This window comes from Micropterus salmoides, unplaced genomic scaffold (assembly GCF_014851395.1).
Source record: "Micropterus salmoides isolate LMB-PRFRI ecotype aquatic unplaced genomic scaffold, ASM1485139v1 Ms_hic_scaffold_11, whole genome shotgun sequence".
NCBI lineage: Eukaryota > Metazoa > Chordata > Actinopteri > Centrarchiformes > Centrarchidae > Micropterus > Micropterus salmoides.
Genome location: NW_024040152.1, coordinates 13,613,868 through 13,639,463, shown reverse-complemented (window position 1 = coordinate 13,639,463; position 25,596 = coordinate 13,613,868). Strand labels below are relative to the sequence as shown.

Below are 25,596 nucleotides of genomic sequence, written 5' to 3'. Positions count from 1 at the left end.
GAAGTGACTGATACAGCCAATCAGATCGAGCCTTCTAACATGCAGAAAAAACTGAAGTTGTCCCATTTCCTCCACCGGTAATGTCTGAGGAAGGTGAGTTATGTTGAATTAATTTAACTTATTTCATATGAATGCTACTTTTTCGGCGACATATTGCACACTGATATTTATGTATGGAGGATTTCGACGGGGGGAGACAGCTAATGTTAACTTTTAGTCTGTCGCCGCCATTATACCACCGAAGAAGCGTATCCCGCCCTCCTTCTTCGGTCTTTTCTTCTTCTTCTTCTTCTCCTTGGTACCTCAAAGTAAAAGCACCACTGGTCCAAGCGGTAAAGGGGTTTTAGTCGCTAGCTGATTTGTCTTCGACGCCCGCTATCAAGGAATAATAAGACGGTTGTTTAAATTAGCTTCCAAGCTAGCAAAAATAGCTAGCTACCACGCCAGGGACACGTTAGCCATGTTGCTAGAAAGATGGCCATCGTTGCATTTTAGCAGCCCAGCACTGATCAGAGATAAGACGGCTTACTAGCCAACTGCTAACCGTTAGCTGTGGATCTGTCGTTCGTGCTAGCTCGGGACAGACACCCCCCCCCCCTCCAAAAACAAACTGTCAAAGGAGATAACACGAGTCTTGGTATTAGCCGGCCTTTGCATGAAATACGTTTTATTGGTAGTTGTGTCCTCCTGTGTCTCTTTGTGAATCAACTTTGGAATGACATTGTCCCCGCAGTAACGTTAAACATTCATACGTGTTGGCTAGTCATCCACCACATGGCTTACTAATAAAGGCAAATTATAATGAGGAAACTGCTACCAGTGATGGGAGTGTAAAAGCAGATGAACACCACCTAGCATCTGATTGTTTAACGTTACTGCCAGGCTGAGATGGACAGTGTTGCAGAAACCCAGTGGTTTGTATCTTACCATCCGTGCCAGGACAGTGTAGTTTCTGCTGAAAGGAATGATGCAAGCAGACTAGACATCCCAACAGGCGGCAGTGGGACATTATTATTAATAATAATTGGCTGTTTAAATGATAACTCTGGTTATATCTATTTTTCTCTTACTATAAACAGGTCCACCTGACCAAAACCAACAGTAAATATCTCCCACTGACACATATTGTCTGTGTAGCAAATGCCTGACAAAGTCTATTACGCTGTGTCATTAAACACGTCAATAAGCAAAGCTATTGTGACATTAGTGTTGTAGTCAAGACAAGACCAAGACTTTTAGGGGGTGAGACCAAGTCGAGACCAAGACCGAGGGAGTGTGAGACCCAGTCAAGATTAAGACCAGTTCCCCGCATTACATGACACACAATAAAATGTGGAACAAGATCATAGGTACTTCTCAAATTGATCTCAAAGATCCACATTCCCATTAAAACACCCACATACAAATCACCATTAAAAAAATTCATATAATTTGGTATAAGTTATACAATAAATGTAATATCATTGTTGTTGTTAATTGTGGTTTTAAACTATTCTTTATGGTCACAACAAACACTTGATGCCAATCAGTGGATCACTTTACAAATCTTAGGTAGAATATTTAAACTATTATTATAAAATCTTTTTTCAACAAAAATGCATGAGTTAAATTTAAGAAAAATCTTTTTTCAGTCGCTTTTCCTCAACAAAATATCCTAATAAAAAAAGTGCCGATTCATTTGTTATTCAAATTAATTAAATCAAACATTTATTTAACATTTTTATATTGTTAGAGTAAGATTATATCACTATAATTATCATTATTGATTGATTATACAATACAGTTTTTTGTGAAAGCATGAGGCTTTCTGGGTGACTCTTGTAACTTTATTCTATATTTGATCATTTGTTTTTGATCTGCAGCTGTGTATTCAAACTCAAAATTAGCTCTCTTAAGTGAGTAAAGTGCCAAGTGCTTATGGCCATACAGAGCAACCTATTTAATATGTACATATATCATAGAAGTGTTGGCGCGTTACTCTGTCTTCACTCTCTGCTGTCACATCTCTTGGCTAGCTCTCTCACCCATATGAGGGACCGTTATAACGGAGCGTAGCTTTAATGTTGGGCGCTGTATGCAGCTGTCAAGTAGCTAACGATGATGTAACTTAACTAACACATTAGCTACATAGCTTTAATGTGGCATGTCTCAACATTGTTTATCACAAGCAAAAATGATTTTAGGAACAAGTTTTCCCCACATGCTCTGTCCTCAGTCTCTAACAAACTAACTACATAAGCTACTTCCCCCAATATGTTAACTAAATTAGTCACTTGCACAGTAGAATTTACAGATTGCAGTGTGTTTTCTTCAGGTTGCTGTGTGACAGATTAACTCTTTGTAGCTTAGGTAGCTAAATGTTATTAAGAAGATTTTGCTGACATATCCTCTTGCTCTCAGACAGCCACAGCTTCTGCTGTCTCCCTCATTCACTTTCTTGGAGTGTGTGTGTGAAGGGGGGGCCGTAATACTGTAATATTAATTAGGGATTTTCAATTAGGGTTATTGGCATTTGAAGCAATAAGTTTAACATCCAATCAAAGTTAGGATGTTAACAAATTAATAAGATAAGAAAACCTTTAATCAGACAATGCAAAAGCAATTTAATGATATTCCCAAAGTTATGGTCTTGACTGGTCTTGAAATAAAATCCAGAGTCCTCTATGTTCGACACCGAGACTAGACCGAGTACAAATGTGGTCGAGTCCGAGACCGGTCTCGATGCCAAGACCGGTCTTGAGTACTACAACACTATCTGTGACATTACGAAGAATTTTTGACCCATTTTCAAAGATTTACATCTTCTGTAGGCAATATGAAAATAAAAAAGCAGCGTATCCCTTAAGTAATGGCCTTACCTGCTAATTAAAATTATCAACTAGAGGCTGTGTCACATTGGTATCTTTCAAAGGTAAGATGTGTGTCTTTCAGTGGGTTTCTTTTGATTTGTAAGGTAAGATCTCTGCTGCTGCAGTATGAGGTCTGATTTGTATCCAGCGAGTTGGAAGGATTGTGTTTTGATTATAGTTAAATTCAGAAGCAGCATGAGCTAGACTGCACTGGGTCCAATTACAGCAAATATCTAATTGATGTTGGAGCTAAGCTTGGCCCATGAGATGGCAGAGAGAAAGACTTGGCAGGGTCACTACCTGAGCAGCAACCTGCATGGTCAAAATAACAATTAGCCTTGGCTCAGCGCATGGTGAGTCATCTTGGCAACCCCAGAGTTAGCCTTCTGGCACATGAGTTCAAGCTGTTGTCTTGATAATATATGCAGGGATGTCTTTTCATCAGGAGAGGGCAATGTTCACAACCCAACTTCAGATGTAATGTACTGGTGGGTAGGCATCTGTATAAGGCTCACATTGTGATATTACTTTCATATTTTAAGTGTGCTGAGTTTTGTGAACCGTTTCATCTTTTATCCAAATCAGTTTTGCATTGCTACGTTTCTTATGAAATGATTTTGATTTCTAATCCCCTGGCAGCCATGGAGAGTTCGTCTGTGTACATGTGCTTCCCCTGCTACCAGGAGTTTAACACCCTGGAAGAGGTACTTGAGCACCAGTTGACGTGCACTGCTGAGGATGAACAGCCCGACACATCTGGAACCATCCCTGTCAATGTTCCATTGCTACAGACTCGGGTAAATAATGGCACAGTCAACCCTTTCCCCTTTTTATCATATGATTGTGCTTCGGGTGTTTTTGAGTGGAATAGAATAGAACTGATAATAGAGATAGGAATAGAACTGAATATTGTGATGGTGTGGCCTGACATGACCAGCAGTGTGATCACATAAAAGCTTCTGAAATAGCTCTGGAGAATGACATTGAAGAGTAACTTTAGTCATAAATTGACAGTGCTATGCTACCCATCATAGTAATAGTAACCCTGATCAGAGCACTTAACATTGAGTTGTTTGTAATAATTTACTCTGACACTGATGTCATATTTTTATTTAGGCTACCTTCATTGATTTTAATGGTGTAGACAAAATAACAGAAACAACTGCCAGTTTAAAGCAATACAGTTCAAAAGCACCCCAAACTTCAGCTGTTTCAACAAAACTGAACATTTTAGGGCTGCACGATATTGGGAATAAATGATATTGCAATATCTCTTTTTATTTATTTTTTTTGCCATATATATATATAGCAGTATGAAAAAAAGACAGAAATTTCACCAGATACATTTGGGTCCTTAAAAAGTTTATCTTCTTCTACTTTCTACCACACTTGGTTCAGCCCTGTGCCAACCCTCCAGAAATCAGCTGGTATTCGAATCTGACACCAGCATGGACAAGTGGAGAGGTATTTGGGAAAAACAACATGCTTCTTAATAAACAAATGGCCTTGTGTGTCGTAGTTGTGTTATTTACATGTAATCTACCATTTCTAACAATGTTCAAATGTATGCTTAATCTGCGTGGTGGAAGATAAACAGGCCTGGTATATACAGATGGAGATCATTTTTGTGTGTGCGTGTACATTAGCGCATGGAACAGCCCAGTGATAGTAAATTTTAACCAGCACTGGGACAAGGTGCTGCTGATGACGGGAATACACGCACTCAGAAGCCGCCTCATGTAACTGAACGTCAGTAGCTGCATTGTATGCATGACATGTTTACAGGCAGGTCTGGAAAGGGGTGCATTTGATTAGTTTATCAAGCAACCAAAATGGCAGCACTCATTTTCAGGTTGTGGTAGGCGAGTAGTGGGGCCTGCTTTGGTTGTATGATAAATGGATGAAGTACATCCCATCACACTTTGGGAACTGATGAAACTCCATGTATCCAACAACCCTTAAATCGTACTAAATAATAATAAAAAAAAAATAATAATATCAGTTTGGGCTATTCTTGTTGATTACCCATGGATAGTTGTAGCACGACATGTTTGACTTAATTTGCCTTAATCGTGCAGCCCTAATTTTAACCTTCATGAAGGTAGGTATGCCCACTCTTCTTTAAAAGAAATCTGGCCAAAAGGGCAGAATTAAAGGGTCAGTATGTAGTTTTAGGAGGATCTATTAACAGAAATGCAATTAATATACACTGAACAAAATTATAAACAAAATTATAAACTAGAGGTGTTAAAGTTAACAGATGATAAAGTATCATGAATTGACAACTGTTTATTTTATTGCCAGGAAACATGGGCAACAAATTCCACTCAATCTGTGTTAGAGACTTAAACCATAGCAGCCTTTGCCTGGTTACTGTGAACATCTTATAGCTTAACAAATATAGCTTTACTGTGGAATAAACTACGAAAACTGAACGAACAGCATCTTTATAAATTTACTACAACCATAAAAACTGCAACAAAAAAGGCTGTAGCCAAAATATTTAGGAGATAAAGGAGCACAGGCATCATGAGTCGATGATAAACTCTGAAGTAGCTGCTTTTTGTTCTGGAAAGCTCAGGCAGGTTCTGTGGGCTTTAGTGGGGAGAGAGAGGAGCAGAGAGAGGGAGAAGAGCTACAGAGAATAAGGAAGATTTAAATAAATAGGCTACAATGTAAATTCCATATTATACAGTCAATTGTTAATATTACATAGGCTACTACATTCATTATAATTTCATATGGTTTGCCATTAGTAGGCTATAGGCCTTATATCATTTCAGTGGATTGTTTTCATTTTTTATTGTGCAAAAAGCACAGTCTACATATTTTACATGCTGCCACCGACTTTACCAGAGGGAGAGTAGCAAACACTTTAAATACGACCAGAAGGTTTTTGTTTGATTTCATAAAGGTTATAAATACGGGAGATTTACGGGGAAACATTTAATGGGTGGATACCGGGTGAGAACGGAAAAATACGGGAGAACCTCGGGGAAAACGGGAGGGTTGACATGAGAGGATTAGAGAGAGGAGTGGGGTAATGTGAGGCTACATCCACACTGCTACGTTTTTAAAACAGTTTTATAACGAAAACGATCTTCTCCGTCCACAGCAGCGTTTCAGCTGCGTATCAGAGTTGATCTCTGTCGGCCGTTCAGGTAGCTACACTGGGCATGCGCGTGCCAGTGTAAGCATGAATTGAACTGTTACTGAAAGTAACACGGGAGTACGAGAGACGGCAGTGGAAAACAGACTGGGAGTTGTCGCAAAGTAAATACAGCAGCATGCACAGTAGGCTAGGCTAACTGTTAAGTGTTATTTACACAGTACTTATGTTTTAATAAAAATACTAAAACTCTGTAAAGCATCATATTTTTGCTTTGCATGACTGATAAGACCGACTCACAAAGCCAAATGTGAGTGTCTGAAAACGGAGATAGAGGACTTTATAAAACGATGACACACAAACATCTTCTGATTCACCGTTTTAATCTGGACGGGAGGCAGAAACGTAGCAAAAGGTCTCCGTTTTTGTAATGAAAACAGAGAGAGAGAGGCAGTCAGCTGATTGAGTGGCACCACTCTTTGCATCAGGAAACTCACACTGAAGGATCAGTCTCTCTCTCTGCCTGATGTGTCTGTTAAACTCCAGTTGCGGGTGGCGTGTGAGTGAGATGAGCACAGCTGCGACAGTTTCACATGATCACTCCTGCGTGTTGCTCCACTCGTCTGATTGCTGCTCAACTCTAATTGTAAATGATTATGTGGGCACTTTAATCCCTTCTTGTCTGAGAAGGACTTTGGTGCTAGCTAGCTTTGAAAACCGCTCAAACAGCGTAGTGAAAATTTGTCTGGCGAGTATTGCATAATCTGATCGGCTTTTCTTATCGGCATTTTTAGCGGCCACCGATCAAACTAGTTAAAGCCATTATCTGCTGATTATGATTGGAGACCAATCGATCGGAGCACCCTTATTATAAACGCTTATAAACACTGAGCTGAACTCAAAGATCTAAGACTTTCTCTATGTACACAAAAGGCCTATTTTTCTCAAATATTGTTCACAAATCTGTCAAAGCCTGTGTTAGTGAGTACTTCTCCTTTGCCGAGATAATCCATCCACCTCACAGATGTGGCATATCAAGATGCTGATCATACAGCATGGGTATTGCACAGGTGTGCCTGGCCATAATAAAAGGCCACTTGAGACCCCGATGAGGACGACGAGCATGCAGTGAACAATATTTGAGAGAAACATTGCTTTTGTGTACATAGAGAAAGTCTTAGGTCTTTGAGTTCAGCTCATAATGAATGGGGGGGAAACAAAAGTGTTGCGTTTATAATTTTGTTCAGTGTAAATAACTATGTTTTCAGTGGTGTATTAAGTAAGACCTTACATAATGAGCCGTTATGTTTTTATAACCTTAAAATGAGCCATTTCTATCTACATACACCGCGGGTCCCCTTATATGAACCTCGACATGTTTCTACAGTATCCCAAATACAAACTACTTCACAAAGCGGAGAGCGGTGACTGGTGCATTGATGTGTCGGAATAATCTGATTGTTTTCCGCTCTCCTTAAATCTTTATTGCAAAAAGAGGAATAAAGTGTACAGGGTACATACAGAAGTATATAAAACGGTATACAAATATAAAAGAAGACACAAATAATAAAAACTTTGCCAGGGGTAGTCTATATTTTTATAAAGATTTTAAAATAAGACAGTAAGTTGACAGTTTTCAAAGCCTTTTTGTTGTTGGATTTAGAAATTAAACTGATGTACAACCTCATGAAGAAAAGGTACAAAGTTAGTTTTTTGTACTGCTGAATTTACAATTGCCGTTAGAATTAATACATTTATTATAAAGTACTTATTCCGTCCGAGGAGCAAGTGAATGCACAGTGAGCAATTGGTTGCAATTCGCATCGTTTACAACTAGATGCCACTAAAACTTACACACTGAACCTTGAAACATTGTTACAACCATAAATACAATCAACAGGCAAAGACTACTATACCGTGCTACAAAAGAGTATAGACAATATTCAGTTGAGATGCATAAACACGTGAGTTTCCAAAATGATCTAAAATAACATTAAAAACAAAAAGAATCATAAGCATTCACATGATTATATGTTTTAGGAGTTATAAACCATACATTTTTAAAAGGCAATTTTTTTGTGTGTGTTCACTAGATTTCGACATTACATATAATGTGTTGGGCTTGCATCCTTTTTTTATTGTTACTGGAACATGTGCAATTGTGCATACATTATACCGGTAGTCTTATTTAAGACAAATATCAGTCACTCAGTCAGTACACCAGTCCATCTGTTAGACCTCTAGCTTTCATCCTGATAAATTGGCAATGGTGTAGTAATGCCTGCAGATTATTCACCAGTTTTTGTAAGTACTCAAGCGCTACCTGGAACTGCTTACTGTCTGGAGTAATGGCGAAATAACACATTAGTTGTTTATCAGTAATGAGTCACTAGTGAGGCGAACAGGTGTAACAGGCAAAAATGTTGCAGTGTTAAAAGTGGATTGATTATCGATTTATGGAAATTTTAGAATATGTGACAGTGCATCTTTTGTATTTTGAATAAGCTCTCCTCTGGCATATATCAGCCATTTCAGAGTTGTTGGTTGAGCTTTGTTCTGAAAGTGTGTGTGTGTGTGTGTTTTAAGTCCGGACAGACAGTATAGGCTCGCTTAATGGAGATGTTGTTTTTGGTAACATGTTTCAGTACAATAGCAACATAGTTGAAATATAAGCCACCACTGCATTGTTTTGGGGCGTTCATTTGATAAAACACTGTCTGATTGAGTGCAGGAGGGAAAGGCATGATAAAGGTCGCAAGTCAGATTGAGGCCAGGATGCCGTATTTACATGGTATCCGGCATGGCCTGCTGAATCACCAGAATGTTCCTCATGCTCCAATAATAATGAACAATTTGTTTTCAAGAGAATGAGGGGAAAAATTAATTTTCTTCATCTTTTCATTTTGTGTTTTCCCTCTGTGTACTAAATGTATGCTTCTCTATGTAAATTCAGTTGTGTTTCTATTGTTTTGGCTCAGTGAAATTGAGAGGCCTGTGGATTTTTGCATTTATTCAGTATTTTTTTAAATTGTGTCCTGTTTAGAATATATTCTTTGGGATGTATTTCATCAAAATGCTGAGCTCTATTAATTCTGAGTTCTACGAAGGCGCTATTTGAATTGCAAAGTTTGAAAGTTGTATAATGCAGCGAGTTATTCTGTTTAACTTTGACATATTGAGCTGAGTCTTGGTGCAACTGGCACTTTTATCTTTTGGCATTCCCATGACAACTTCAGAAAGCCCTTGGGGTTAAAAGCAAGTCATTGGCCCTCGTTTAGCAGTAGGGCATGGCTGTCTGAGCTTGTGCCCAGACTTCCATCCTTACAGTCTTCAACACACATCCATAAAGCAGTGACACTCATGACAGACAAATTGCATCCTGAGTCGCCAGCAGGGAGAAGAGCATGAGGAATGCATCAGTCAGTGCCATACTTTCTCCTGATGAATCTCTCATTGGCCTTCTCATACATGAAACAGCTGGAGAAACACTATAAAACCTGGGTACCTTATGGCTTCCTGGCCTCCACTTTTCCATAATCCGGTTTATTGGAAGCAGCCCCACTTCATTAGTTAAATTATCATAATTTCTGTGTATATTGTATGACATTGCTATAAACCAAAGGCTTTTTATGTCTCAAATGGACACAAGGAGCTCTTTTAACAAATGTTTTCAACATTTCTCAGATGAGTGGGGGAATTCAGGTAACTATAATGATAAGAAATGGGGTTGCTTGGTAAATTTGAGACTGTGTAACTTAAGATATGTCCCCTGTATCTGGAAGTGAGAGACTCAAGCTTTAAAGGAGAACAAAAATGTCTCCTCAAAACTGTCCACCGAACAAGTCAAAGTTTGCCATTTCAGTGATTTGGTTCATCAGAAGCTCACCCTGCTTTCACTAAACAAATTTACCCCTTCGTCGGATTTCCTTTTAGATGGTGTGACTCCTGCCGCATCTGCCAACTTCCTTATCAATATACATGAAAATGTGCGCTTCACATATGGCACCATTAGAGGCTTTAGAGGAAATTGACTAGGGTTGCTCCCTGAAAGCCTAAATCCTTCAATTTCTTGTAGTTTTAAAAATTGTAATGCATCAGCTGCATGGTCAAGTGTTATATCTTGAAGACTGGCACCTTATGCATAGTTTACTTGAAGTGTATGTTCTGCTATTCACTCTCAGTGCTCTGACCTTTCTGACTGATAATGCTCATTAAGTCAAACAATAGCCATTGCATAGTAGGTGATGCCCTTTTTGTCATTTCAGTAATTGTAATCAACAGCAAAACGTAAGGAAGGGATGAACGCCACAACTTGTGCAATAGATAAATCAAATAAAGAGACAACTAGTAGTGCCTGTACCATGGCATGTTTATTCAGCTTTAAATTAACATGTCCAAATGTTTAGTGAGGTCAGTTGGTAAATGGGCAGTGCAGGCAAAGCTTGTAGGATAAAGTTGGGGTGTCTACTATGTGAATGTGTTTGTTTTTTTTGTTTCATCCTCTACTGAAGCTTCAACACCAATTAACAATACACAGTCATGCTATAATAATTTTGGGTAGTCATCTAGATACATATTGTCACAAAAGCTGTTATGTAATTCAGTATCAATTGCAAATCTAAACAAAATGCATAAATCACCTTATCACACGGGTAAAAAAGACTTCAGTCATTGTTTGCCTTTTGTAAAAAGTATAATGTCACTCTTGTGGCTTGCAACTTGTATCTTTTGTGTATATATATGCCTAGTATGTCATGACATACAAAGCATTTTCAAAAATTCCAAATAAAAGCCTCACTCATAATAAAAATGAAGGGACTATGAAATAAACATGGAAAATACTATATACTAAAAATACACACCACTGATATGAAACATTTCTAACATTTAGAGGTTTAAGAGGATGCGAGCCATATTGAGGTAAAGGCCTTCTTACTTGTCAGAAGAATCACAAAAGAAGACTAGTGATGTTTGATATAGATATGTAAGTCTTTATAACAGCCCTTTTCACATATGAAACCTCCAGCATTGCTTGGTACAGTCATTCGAGTGAGTCATTTTTGTTGAGCCGTTGTTCACATATTACATTACTGCTATGACCACAGGATATACAAGCTTTTTTTTCTTCAAATATGTTCCTGCTGATATTACTTTCTCATGATTTTTAATAATGTGGAACCCTATCTCCAGTTTAGTGGCAGAGATGGGCTGATTGACCACTATTGCTTGCGGCTGTTCTTTTGTACTGTATTTGGGAATGTTGCTGGTTTTGTGCATGCTTGAGCTGTGGAGGAAGATTAATTTACTGTACATGTGCAGGAATAATGTTTTTTTTTTTTTTTTGGAGCCTCCAGACTGAGATTATGTCCTGTTTAGATTGTACAAAGAACTCATTCTATCTGAGATAACACGAGTACTCCATTGTGTAGAGCTGTACTACAGAAGATTAAAAAAACATTCTTTACATTCCATGCGAGTTCAAAACATAAATCTTGATTTAGACTAATCCTGGCTTTCTGTTCCATTACAGGCTTGAGTAATGTAGACAAAATAGCTTTTTGTCAGAGCAGGCCTTAGAGCTAACAAAGTTAAATTCTGTACCACCTTAATGGAAAATGTGCCATTTCGGCAAGAAATTTAGGATTCTCACCACAGACAGTAACTGTAACTGAAAGTAACTTGTTCCTCACCTGTGACATAATGTTTTAGCATAATGTGTAACGTTTTATCTCATTATTGTTCACGATTGACTAGGGTTGGGCCGATAGACGATGCCATCGTCCATTGGCGATGGCTGACAGACATCATGACGTTGAGCCGGCATCGTGATTGTAAAACCCCCGCCCCCCCAGCAAAAAGAAAATCTCAAATTTTCACATTATAACACCCTGTGAAAGCAGGTTTTAATGACCACAAACATTCTTATCATTGTTTTTAAGTAGCCTATGCTTTGCACCTGCCACGGAATTCTCTTCTCCCTACACTCTGACACACTCACACACACCTACATGTCAGGTAAACACCCCGGCTCGCCCCGCTTTCTCTCTCGCCCCCCTCTGCTCCATTTTCTCCATCAGCAGTATGTTTTTATAAAGTCACCTAAAAGACTGACAACTCGTCTTTTTTCAGTATATTTCCTCCCGCGATCAGTTATCACGGCAGCAGGTGAGCTGCACGTCGGCTTATTAATGACGTAGCCTATCAAACAACTTAAACCAACATCTGCACCCTGTGTGTTCCCTACTGCTTTACCTGGTCGTGCGTAAAATATCCACCGTGACTTGTGACGTAAGTTAATTTTTTTTTTTTTTTTTTTTACCGAGTGAAGTCTGCGCGAGAACACATGAGACGACTGCTGCCCCCCAAGCGCGCCCGCGCACCTGATGACATTGTCCATCCTGATGTTTCATTGTAGACATCGTCCGAGGGAAATTTGGATTCCTTTGATTGACGCATTTAATTATAATTAAAAAAACCCAAAACAATTTAAGTCATCCACTTACATTTTACTATGAATACCATGAATTGTGCCCATTTCAATTTCAGATACACTAGCATAGGGGTGCGTGATGGAACCTAAAACAATATCACAATAATTTAGGGGTATTTCTGCAATGACATTCTTGAATAATGAAAAATACATTTGGTTTAGAACTCACAATAAATGTTGAGCTCAGTGCATAAGAAAAATGTATGTTAATGCAATCGAAATGCTATTGAATCAACCAAACCACATGTGGGGGTGGTCTTCAGTATTCACATACTGAATGAATGCTGAAACAAAAGCCCATAGATCATTAAAGCATGTGAGACATATTAACCTGTCATGATTGAGACAGTTTCAGACATCTTTTTCCTCGACCTCGATGTTCTGTTTTTATCATCTGGATAGATTGAGGGAGAAAATGTAAAACCCTGTGGAGTGACCTATTCAACCCTGATGGGCTTTTGATAGTTATCGGCCAGGCTGAGGCCTTATCTGGGCTGTCTGGAGCTCTCTGAGGAACTTTGGCCATAAACACATGCTGCTCTAATTGACCTTAGTACCCCAACACTGAATTCTCATCCGTCATGTGCCAGAAAGAATAAAATAAAAACACTGCTGGTTGAATTAGTAGTACAAGGAGGTTTTTCTGTTGTGTATATAAATACACAGTGAAGTGAAACATTGAGGATAATCTCTTATTTTTTCTTTTTTTTCCCCCTCCCTTGTCTTTGCAGCAGCAGGTAATAAATATATCAAGGACAGTTGCACACCCAGAGATCCAAGCTCATGCAGAACACTCCTCTGAGCAACCTTTGAAGAGTGAACTCAAGCAGGCTACAGACCAGCCCAGAATCCTCTACCAGTGTGGGGATTGTGATGAACTTTTCAAGAGCCTGGACCTTTGGCAGCAACACCGTAAAGAAGAGACATGTCAGCAGTCTGCTTCCGGGACCAAGTCCAAACCTGATCCAGAACTTGAGCCAGAGACTGCTTCAACTCAGAGCTCCGATTCAACTGTAAATCCAGATAATTCTTCCCTGTCGCAGAGTGAAATTAGCAAAAAGCCAGAACCAGAGGAATTCGTAGCAGAGGAAGAGAGGCAGCAGGTCACAGATACATCTTCAGCTCAGAGTTCTGATCCTGCTGTTTCTGAGGTGGCCCCTTCAACCTCTAACCTAGAGGATTCATCTCCCAGGAAGAGAGGCGCAAACAAAAAGCCTAAGCCCGAACCAGTGCTATTGTGTGTGGATTGTGGCTCGTGCTTTGGCCTGGTGTCTGAACTCGTGGCACACCGCAAGACCCAACACGGCTTTGAGGAAGCTCTGCACCGCTGCGCTGTGTGTGGGGAGAGCTTTCTAAATACCACCCTATTTCTCTACCACCGCAAGCAGCACCGGCAGAAAGGCGAGGAAAAAATGCTAGTGGTTCCTGAAGAGACATCAGAGGAAGTTTTTACTCAGAGCAATGGGACTGGCGAGCAGGGACAGGATGCCACTCCCCCCACCACTAGTGCCAGCTACAGTTTCACACATCCAGAGTTGTTCATGTGCACCCAGTGTGGGCAGAGCTTCAGCGATGAGGAAGAGCTGGTCACCCATCGTAAGCAGAAGCATGACCTGAAAAAGCCACTACACAGTTGCCCCCATTGTGGGGAGGGCTTTATGAACACCACCCAGTACCTGTACCATCGCCGGCAGCACCGCTTCTCATCAGGGACAGAGGTGGCAGATGCAGCTGAAACTGGTGATGAAACAGCCGTCACTAAACCTCAAGATACTCCACAGAGCTCGAAACGGCTGCTTTCCCCACCTGCCTCTGCTAGTGAATCAGGTTCACCCCTTTCTAAGAGAAGTAAGCCCTCTTTCAGGATCCTGAGCGGTGTCAGTGCGCTAAAAGGTAAATGAAAGTGTTAGTTTTGCCCATTTGAGGGGACAAAATAAGGCATTTGTTGCATGTAGATGGTTTAGTCCTCAATTAACTTTTTATTTTTTTATAAATCTTTCCAGGAAACAAGGGCTCAGGCACCAGAGAGGAATCAGAAGGCAGCAGCACTGCAGCAGACTCAGACAACACCAACCACCCTCCACCTGCCAAACTACTGCAGGACTGGGCCCGCACGCCACTACCCCATGTTTGCCCCTACTGTGGCAAAACCTTCACCCGACGCGTCTTCCTCCGCACCCATGTCTACAGCCACACCGGGGAAAAGCTCTTCACGTGCAAGGTGCCAATCACAGTTGAATTAAAATCTGCCTGAGGGATAGTTTTCTTTGATGTGAATGCCATTTATGTCATATGGCAGACATTGATGTGATGATGTAATGCTTTTGAAACGGGTTGGGTTTGAAGTAGACATAATTTGATCTTTCAACCTCATTATATTTGACACATTCTCCAGTGTCGCTGCACAAGGGAACTTGGTTTGAATAGTATAATATGAGCAAACAGCCATATGCAACTTTATTTATTCCCTTACAAGAGGTACTTAAAAATGTTGTAAATACAACTATGGCACTAATCCTGATTATTGTTGTTGTGAAGGTGTGCACAAAGTCCTTCACTAACTCCCAGAGCCTGCTGCGCCACAGCATGAGCCACACGGGCAACAAGCCCTTCAGCTGCGACGATTGTGGCAAAAACTTCTCCCAGGCAGCCACCCTGAAAAGACACCAACGCATTCACTCATCAGCCCTGCCTCGGCGCAAGCGTGGACGCAAACCGGTACCGCTCTCCTTATTAAATTAGATCAAGTCCAAAAGCTCACATATAAAATATAAAATAAATAAATAAGCTGCATTCAATTTAGAATATTAACTAAACTTTATGTGCAATGTGAAATTAACTTGGAGGTCAGCAGTCATTTTGTTTGTAGGTGTCACTTTTGAAGTGATGGGTTTTTATTTTAACATGTTATCTTTCATAATTTAAGACATTATTGGTAGATGACTTGCCGTGAAATTGTTTTTTATTGACTTTGACTGTTGTGTCCCTCAATACAGGTTTGTACTTTGGACAGTGAGGGAGCTGCTCATCTCTTCCCTTGTCCTCACTGCCCTTCGCGCTTCAACACGGAGGATCAGCTTAACCATCACAAGTAATAACACAATAACACTTCATTAGTTATTCAGCATTCTTTATTTGCGGGAGTGTTGGTGGAAATGCCTACAACCCTCTAACTACTTCCATTACACTATATTCAACTCTAACTACCACTAACCTTCTGGATTTCCATAGAGATATTCAATCATTTCCAACCCTGTTTACTGTGTAAATGCAGTCGAATTACTGTTTCAAACAGAACCCCGGACAGGATTTAGATAAACCTCCTACCCCTCGCCAGGAGCTGTAGTAGCTGAGCCGTGTCCGACTACAGAGCAAGACCTTTAAGCTGTGTAGCAAACACGCTGACTGAGATGTGTGGGTGCCCTTGAGCCTCAGCCCCATATGATTGACAGACAGAGGCCCAGTAAATTAAGATGATAACGATAACAAGCCAGGAAAGGGGAAGAGCCTGGTCCTGTCCTACCTGGTTGAGGAACAGGGAGAGGATATACTGTGTGTGTGTGTGTGTGTTGTATTGGCTTTTGCTATAGCACACTGAATGTCACATTGTGACATCACATTGAAGGTAACTTTGAGTTATGATTGTTTTGCTTATTTCCAAGGTCAAGAGTAGAACTTCAGCAAAACAAAGATATTCAGTTTCCTATCTTAGGGCCCGTGTCCACCAAAGCGTTTTTTTCTATTCATTCCAATAGGAGCATGACCGCTGAGCATCTTTTCCACGCTGGGCGCTGAGCGTTTTTTCCCGGGCGCCGAGAGTTGAATTTTGGGAAAAATGCTGCACAGTAGAGGAGGGGCGGGACAAATACCACAACATAGCAACGGTTACTATCCTGGAACCGGGCTTCTTCCAACCTCGGCTCTTGGACTAAACGGTGGTACTCGCCAAGATGTTTTCCTCGCCCACAAAATCTCATGAACCCACATACCGTCCTCTCTCTCTACCTGCTTCAGCCTTCACTTCATGCAGAGCAAGGACTCTACTCTGTGTTGACATTTTTACATCCAGTAAAGTTAGGTAGAACTACTTGCAACAAATGTATCATAGCAACCAAAGCAGTTGGAAAAAACGCTGCGCCTCAATAACGCCCGCTAGCGCTCCCTGCTGGCCGTTTTCAGAGCAGCAGATGCTGTTTTCAGCTGGCAAAAAAAAGCTTTGGTGGACATGGGGCCTTACGGTGCTTTCAGACCAAAAGCGAAGCGAGCGTTTGGGGCGGTGAGTTTACTTACAAAGTCAATGCAAAGACACGTAGAGATGCGATTTTCTGTTGGGCGGTGCGAAGGGGGCGGGGCCGGCGACGTAAAGGCAACGCGAAGGAATTCAACTCAAGCGAAGAAGTCGCATGATGCTGAGTCGCGATAGCCTCAGTGTTGAGAGTGTCCGTACGTCACCGAGGCTTCAGAGCGTTGTGTGGAGAGGACCGGGCAGAGCGGCGGATTGAAAATCTGGCCAGCTGAGAGCTGCTAAACATGGGGGAGAGGAGCAGGGAGCAACGCGAGGAGGTTGAACTACCTGATGATTTCAGAAAACATGTGTCTGTAACTTTATTCCAGCTATCATTGTACTTTACTGTGACCAAGTTAGCATAGCATAGCCCTGATCGATCCAAATTCCATTCAGAAAACAAACATTTTAGAAGTTGTTGTCCTGCTGTCTTGCTGACAGACCTGACAAAGCATGAATTCATATGTTTAACAAATCTGCATCATGTTGTTGTTATTTCGGCATCAGTTTAATCCGATTATTGCTATTTAATCACAGCAAAATGTTTACTTTGGGTTCATACAGTTGTAGTAAAGGCGAGTTGTGTTTATTCACCATATCGTGTTAAAATCGGCTTCTCGCGTTGTGTGTGAACACTTGCAGCGAATGTACTGATGCAAGGAAAGAGTCGCGAGGCGAAAATTTGCGGTTGGTCTGAATGCGGCATTAGAAGATGAGGAAAAGGAGCATCTTAATATTTGAGAAGATGGAACCGGCAAATGTTTGGCATTTTTGCTCATAAAATGGTGTAAACAGTTCAGTGATTATCAAAACTGTTGCTCATTCATTTTAGGTCCATCAACAAATTGATTAATCATCGTACTATTTTAGCCTCTAGTCAGCATATTACCTACTTGTTGTACTAATATTGTACGTACGTCACCTATACTCATTAAAGAACATCTGCCTAGAAGAAGCGACCCTGACTGAAATTTTAATGCTCCAAGCTGCCTCAGGGTCAGCTGTCCCTGAAATATTGATTACTATTTTCTATGTAACTGGGAACAGAAATGACCTTGCACATCACCTCTAGCATCCTGCTTTACTTTAAGTGACTTGTGTAGTTAAGTACATTTGTTGTAACACTACCTGTGGCATTATGATATACATAATGTATACAGTATACTTACTTGTAAGTATGCAATATTTAGTGGATCATTGTGTTTCCTGAACTTCAACAGCATCTGTGTTTGTTCTGATTATGAGAAGCTGCCCAAAGAACCAGCATTTTATTTTTGTTCCATGTTGTGAAATCGGGCCTGATGCAGCATTAGGTGAATACATCCTAACACTTCTCTCCTCCCCTAAGGCTATATCCAGCGTAACGTTATGCAATGGATAAATATAGTCTTTCATGTCCTAACTCTGACTCCTCCCAATTTGTTGCTGTTCTTTTATCTCTAGCCTTTATATGCTCAGCTAATACCCCTTATTTAACCTGAAGCACAGCTAAGCACATACTTGCTGGTAATCCTCCTACAAGTCACATATAGAGTGGCAGATTAAAACCAAAGTATGACTCCCCATCCCCTCTTTATTACAATTTTTATGAGTCTTTATACTTGCATCTTATACATAATTATTTCATGTAATTGTCTATTGCTTGTTCCTATGAGTTGTTTCCATGTTAAACTCTCTGTAGATTAACTTATAATTGTCAATATTATGCAAAATAGTTATAAACAAAATGTGTTCTTGTGTTTGTAACAGACTGCTCCACACCAGCCATCCATTCCCTTGCCCCGAATGTGGAGAGGCCTTCAAACGCAGGAAAGACCTGGACCTGCACTCGCTCACTCACCAAGGTGAGAGTTCAGGGCTCAGCCCCGCGTATATTGTTCACCCACATGTTTTTATGGTTAGCAGGAGCAACCTGGAATAACAAAAACATAAAATATATTTTACACATGTCAAATCCTTTCACTGTGCGACCATTTCCTCTCTTATATCTCTAATCAACTTTTCCGTCTATTTATCTGTGTGATAACATTCAAGATTGAGGATGAGACCAAGTGCGGTTGTGGAACATAGGAAATCAGTTGCAAGGATCTGTGTCAGCTTTTAATGAAAACCAATTAGATATGATTTTCTTAACAGTACCGCATGCAATTTGATTAATGTAAAGTTATAAAAAATGCCTCCATCATCCCGCTTGGGTGGCCTATCTTGTTTATTTACAAACATACAGTACATCCATGTAATATGTGCATTGTTCCTCCGACGCATTAGGTCAATGACTTTCCATTGATCTGTGTCCCATGTGCAAGAGGAGGAGGAAGGTGGAGTTAAATGTATTGGGGGGGTGTTGGAAAGTCATCCTCATTAGTAGCGGTTGGAAGTATGTGACTCCTGAGAGAGATTATTGGAGAGATTGATCCATTGATCAGTCCAGGGCCATAGGCTGTGAATATACTTATTAAAGGTTTAATTAAAGGGTCCCAGTGGGGAGCAGAGTGGATCGCCCCCACTGGGATAGACAGTACAGATGCTTAGCAGATTGCAAGATGTTGGCATGGCAACCTATGGACAAGTTGATGAACCGAATGAATCAGTGGCCATGATTTCACTTCTGGGTTTTAAAGAGCAACCCAGTGAGAGTGCGGTTTGCTTTGCCAAAATAAAACTTGGGCACTAGATGATTAGAGCTGAGATTATCATGAGTTGATCAGTTGATTAACTGACTGATGGAATATTAATCCGCAGCAATTTTGACCATCGATTAGTAATTTCCTGGATCTGGATTCTCTGTTGTGAGGATTTGCTTCTTTTCTATGTTTTGTATCACTGTAAAATTAATATTTTTAGGTTTTGGTCACGTTGGACTCCGGGAATTTACGATCGGTACTTATTTGCTAGACCTTTCACAGACCTAACCACCAATCATTTAATCGAGAGACTAACCGGTTAGATCAATTGATAATGAATATAATTGTTTATTAGGGTGCTACGAATAATGATTACTTAATCTGTCAGTGATTGACAGTGTATTGATAAATTGATTTGTCTCCAAAATGTGAAAAAATGCCAATTACAGTTTCCTAGAGCCTGAGGTGACATCTTAACAATTGTTGTTGTATCTGACCAACAGTCTAAAATATGTTTTTATTATTATTATTATACAAAACAGAAAAAAGCAGCAAATCATTACATTTGAAAAGGTAGAACCAGCAAACGTCTTCAGATAAATTTTTGACTCAGTTGACTAAAACATTAACTGACCAGTAGGCCTTTTTTCACAGCAGACATTTTGATTATTGCAGAAAAAAGCACTCTATTAGTGTTACTAATAACATCAATGATAACTTTGTTCTATTCAAGTGTCCTAGTAAGCCGTGACAGGGAGTGTACACTACCAGGACCCGGAAACTGAAGCAGCTAAATAGCATTCAGCCATCATTCATTTAATTATTGACACCTGTTTTTCCGACTGCGACATGGAAAAGGTCTAGAGGCCTATTGCTTTACCACAATCTACAACACAAGTAACATAAAAGTACATTCCTTAGATCTTGTAGCATACATCTGTTGGGTCCAACTCTCCTTGTGTTTTTACAGTAAAAGCAACCACAGGCTCAGTCTTTTTTGGACACAGTGTTTGGGCACCATTGCCCATCACCAGCCATTATGCCACTTGTCAGTACATGGTTGTTGGCATGATGGCTCGCAATCAATATTAGCATGGCATGAGAGCTGCTTGTAGTAGGAAGACAGCGTATGACCACCTGTTTAAAACTTGACACTGTTCCATTGCAGACAAGCAGCCGGCGACGTGTCCTCACTGTTCATCCCAGTTTGTGAACCAATCAGTACTGGAAATCCACATGCAGCGTTGCCCTACAACAGAGGAGGAGAAGAATACTGGTCGTGGACGTGGTCAGGGCCGGGGACGATGCACTGGACAGGTTGGGAGTACTCAAAATCATAAATGAGTTTTCTATTTTTGGTTTTTGGCATTTTGCCTTTATTAGGTAGCTGACTTAAATGTGGGGTTAGTGAAGGGGGGTGACATCTAACAAAGGTCCCCAGTCATAATCAAACTGTGACGTGGTTACGTCTCAGTTAGACCACGAAGACACCGACCTTTTCTCTTTTCATTAATTGCCCTCCTCTGTCTGTTCTCCATCCCCTCGCTTTCCGGTTTGTCTCCCTCCCATCGTGTCCCTCCTCCTTTTCATTCCTCCCTCAGATTGAGTGTGACCTATGCGGTCACCGTTGCATGACCCAGGAGGGCCTCGACCTCCATCGATTATCCCACACGGGCCAGACACCTCTCAAATGCCCAGTGAGGCCATGCCGCCGCCGATTTACCTCCAACAGTGCCCTGGAGGAGCATGTGCTGGCCCATTTCCAAGGAACGCTCAGCAAGTCCAAAAACCGACCTCGCTTCCGCTGTCAGATTTGCCACAAGGAATTTTCCTACAATTCCACCTTCCAGGTCCACATGAGGACACATACTGATGAGCGGCCCTTTGAGGTAAGAAGGGTGTTGGTGTGTGTCTGTGTTTGCATAAAAAGGAAATTTCTCTCAACCTTCTGAATCATATTTTGTAGGGATGCACGATAATTATCGATCTGATATAATTAGGGCTGGGAACGTTAGTGCATTATTATCGCCTTAACGCATTAATTAATTAACACCAACGATTATTGTATCGCACATTAATTCAGTTAACACTGCCAGACACTGCAGCCTGGTAATAAACAGTTCATCCCCGGGCACATTTAATACTAAATAACAGAAGTTTTTTTTTATTCATCACGTTACAAACAGGAGGAAGATTGTAGGACATTTTAAGCACTCCCAACATGCCATCTCTCCTCTAAAAGAATATATTTTACATGCTGAGGAGTTTGCTGGAACAGTGTGAACAGCTGACAATAGATATTAGCTCTACAGCCACAGCAGCAGACGTGATCTCCTCCATTAGCGCAAGTTTTTTTCAGTCTTGTTTGTTATGCTTTAAAGCGCATCCTAAGGACTGAGGCACCTACAGTGCTGTTTGTAGCTCAGAAAATATATTCAGCTTGGTTGTTACGGTTTCACATTAAAATGTGGCATGTAATCATCTCCCAAGTGAAATAATGACTTAGTTTTCAGGGGTGAATTATAAAATGATACATTTTTGATAGAATCAAATGTTATTTGTCTTGTTTAATATATGTTTCTACAACAAATGAGAGTAATATAGGGTAAAAGTAGTACAGGAGAGACTTAGTGTTCTCTTCAGAGAAATAAAAAAAGATAAAAATAAGATGTAAATATCGGCATCGGCCAAAATTAGTTTTAACATATCGAATATCGGCCAAAATCCAATATCGTGCATCACCAATATTTTGTGCTTTTCATACAAGTCTTTCAAACCCTTAAACACCTGAATTTCAAATCCAGCACCGTCTCACACCCCATGGTCATCTCTACGCTTCTGGACCACGGCCATTTGTGCAGTGTGTGTCCTGTGGGTGTTTCCTCCCTCCCTGTGTACCTGTGATTAATGGCAGGGTTGAGTTAGGACCTGTCAGCTCCCCTCTGTGCCTGTTACTATTCTGGGACTCTCTCTCTCCCTCTCTGCTGCTCTGGTGACAAGGCAGGACATCAACTATGGACCCACCCAAGCCCATCACAGCACGTCGGACTGTAGAAATTGATTTAATGTTTGTGGCTTTGCTTTGAGCCGTATCTATCAGGCACGCTAAGGACTGAGGTTCAAGGAGCATTGGTCCTCAAACACACAGGCAGTTATGGTGATGAATTTTAATTTAAATCAAATATACGGTGCGTTGCTGAAGGAATATCTATATACTCTGGCTATATAAAGAGCAAACTCAACAGGAAAGGTAATTTTATTAGAATGTATCTCACAAACATACTGAAACTGCAAAACTGACAACAGGGATTACAGTTTCAATCTGAGTGTCCCCAGTAGGAATCAAAACAAAGCACAAAGAAGTCATTCTTTTGTAGTGCTTCAGGTTTAATCAGGTATCTAGTTGTCGTTCATTGTCTGCACTCAGGTGGTAGCAAGCGGAGAGCGAATGTTAGGGTGTCAGCAAAGGTACAGCTGTGGAATTGTTGATGTGAAAACATTATTTAGATATTGTTTAGCTGTCAGCTCACTGGTTACATTTCTTTCTGGTGTCAGCTGTTCAGTTGATCGTACTACCCTACACACTCGTAGACCTGGAACGATTAATCGATTAGTTGATCAGCAGAATTTTAATTACCAGATATTCTGATCAGTTGCGTAAATCATTTATTCAGGAAAAATGCAAAATATTCTTTGGTTCCAGCTTTTCAAATGTAAATATTTGCTGGTTTTCTACAAGAGCATACTTAATATCTTTGGGCTCTGGGCTGTTGGTACATCAAAACAAGACATTTGAAGACATCACTTTAAGGTTCAGGTTATTGTAATGTGCCTTTTTTTTTAACAGTTTTCTGATATTTTATATATTAAACAAGTTAATCAGTTGTATGATGTGTGAAAATAACCAGCAGATTAATTGATTGACTTTTTTTTAGTTGCAGTGTAACAAACTGTTTTTATTGCTTTGTATCTGTCTTCCTACATACCCTGTTCTCTCTGCGCTTCATCTACCCCAGCCAGAAGTGCTGCAGAGCAGACCTGCAGAACAATATAAAGAAAGGGCTCAGAAAATTTTTGTCAAGTTTGTGCACTGGCACTGTTGTGAATGTAGCTGTATTGTCTTGCTACCCTCTTACCTTTTTTAAAAAATATTTATTTTGTCCACTCCCCCATTCTCCTCCATCCCTCCACCAGTGCACCACATGTGGCAAGCGCTTCCGCCAGCTGCCCCATCTGCAGGACCATGAGCGCATCCACAGCGGCCTGCGGCCTTTCTGCTGCTGGATTTGCGGCAAGAGTTTCAGTGTGGCCGCCCGACTCACTGAGCATGCCCGCACCCACAGTGGGGAGAAGCCCTACCCCTGTACCCACTGCCCCGCTGCCTTCCGCTCTCGCTCCAACCTGGATAAACACATCCGGCTACATGGAGACCTGCCTCTGGAGACCGCTGAGCAGGCAGCTGAGGCTGCCCATGTCGCCAAGGTGCTGGAGGGGGGCAAGGTGCTGTCTTCTTTGGCCACCACAGGGGAGGCTGATTCTGGCTCAGTGCAGACCATCTATGTGCTGCAGGGGGGCGAAGGAGGCACTGAAACGGTCATGATCCCGTCTGATCAGCTCAGCGGCATGGAAGGCACTTCACAGGTCGTCATCCTGCCCTCCTCTGTTCTGGGATCTCGGACCATTACTGTTCCCACGATCACCATGGATGGAAATGAAATTACCATGGTGGAGACAAGCCAGTCGCCACAGCATGCCATTGAGTTCATTGTGGAAGAAACTGTGTGAAGGCTGATTAAAAAACAATTGTGTGAAGGACAACAAAGTAGAGAAAGACTGAAAGATTAGTGGAGAATATGGACTGTTGATGGAGTTTGATAAATGCAGGATATACAGTTATTACCTTTATATGTATATAGTTTTAGTTTTAAGTCCGTTTCAACAAAATATCCATCCTGTGTAGTAATATATATATTTTTTATTTAATAACATTGTTGAATCAGAGCAAAACTAATGGCTTAAAGGCTACTACACAGATAAAACTCGCAGGAAAACAGAATGTACCTTTAAATTAGTCTTTCAAACTGATTGAAAAACGGGTTACAAAATTGGCCCTCGATTGTATACAGACGTGGTGTATTTATAGCCCCTATTTATTAGGGGAAAGACCAGTAGTGGCCCATGAAATGTCTTCTGCTTTCTTTATAATAAAACTCTTCAGTTTTCATACTGGTCAGTGTCCATCATTTTATAAGGTGGATGACAGGAGGGCATTGCTCCCATCCCATCAGATGGGATTGACTTTATAGGTCCTGCTGTAAATTGCCACTTGTGTCTTTTGACAAACAAAATGAGGTTTTCTGCTATGAAATATACAGACCCACTCAGCACAAGTCAGTGTAAAGCTTTTCAAACCGCTCTGTTTCTCTCTGTCACATGTACACTAATGTTAGTGGAAGGCAGGACGGAGTAGATGTGTGTGTGTATAGATCAACCCTAATGTTCGAGCAATTTGTAAGACATTATGTTATTGATTGGTTTTGTGCTGTAATTAAATACAATAATAACAGGGATACGGCAAGATCTATGATGATTTAGCTGAAGTACAGCATTATGCAGTGGCAAGTAGTGCAATGAAATTATCCAGCACTTGCTGTATAGTTATCAAAAATAATGATCCTATTTGTGTCTGAATGGGAAGAGGCATAATATGATATAAGTTTTGCCAGCGCTGCAGTAGCCTATTATAGGCTTCTAAAGCACAGTTTATGGCTGTCTCCCACCCAGTGATTGCTGACAGGGGGGTTTGAAACCACACACACATGCAGAGGCACTCAGTCTTAGTTTGTTTTCATGTCATGGAGGGAGAAATGCTGATGATTGTGCGGGGAACTGAAATGGGAAAATGGCAGAATTTCTGCAGAGTGAGAAGCATATCAGGAAATAGAGGACTCCTGAGGAGAAAAAAGAAGCCAGTGCCAAGAATTTAGCTGCTCTTCACTGCTTTTCTGAGAGAGTCAACAGGCAACCAGTCGATAAATACATGTTTCTTTTCTCTCCTTCCCAGCAAATCTTGTCAGCTGATATTCTGGTGGAGTGCCGTTTATCATACCTGCTGCCTAACATGGAAAACACACCACAAACACAGACGTGTAATGAAATTGTTCATGCTGGATTTGAAATCATGTAACTATTATGGTCTTGGGAAGCAGTCTGAGTGCAGTATAATGGTCTATTTGCTG

The 25,596-nt window shown here is 40.8% G+C and overlaps 1 protein-coding gene across 3 annotated transcripts; it reads left to right on the top strand.

Annotated features, from left to right (window-relative positions):
• The first annotated feature begins 11 nt into the window (after nucleotides 1-11).
• Nucleotides 12-24,586, top strand: znf574 (zinc finger protein 574). 3 transcript variants are annotated; one of them, XM_038711028.1, is made up of 11 exons: nucleotides 12-93; nucleotides 3,489-3,646; nucleotides 4,248-4,313; nucleotides 13,180-14,341; nucleotides 14,452-14,669; nucleotides 14,987-15,166; nucleotides 15,445-15,539; nucleotides 18,483-18,577; nucleotides 20,526-20,674; nucleotides 20,959-21,246; nucleotides 23,552-24,586. In XM_038711028.1, exons 1-11 carry the CDS (start codon nucleotides 81-83, stop codon nucleotides 24,140-24,142), a joined length of 3,015 nt encoding a protein of 1,004 aa, XP_038566956.1. In that variant the 5' UTR covers nucleotides 12-80; the 3' UTR covers nucleotides 24,143-24,586. The 3 variants fall into 3 exon arrangements, with proteins under 3 accessions (XP_038566956.1, XP_038566959.1, XP_038566957.1); XM_038711031.1 differs by lacking the exon at nucleotides 4,248-4,313 and having other exon boundaries at nucleotides 13,183-14,341; XM_038711029.1 differs by lacking the exon at nucleotides 4,248-4,313.
• The last annotated feature ends 1,010 nt before the right edge of the window (nucleotides 24,587-25,596 follow it).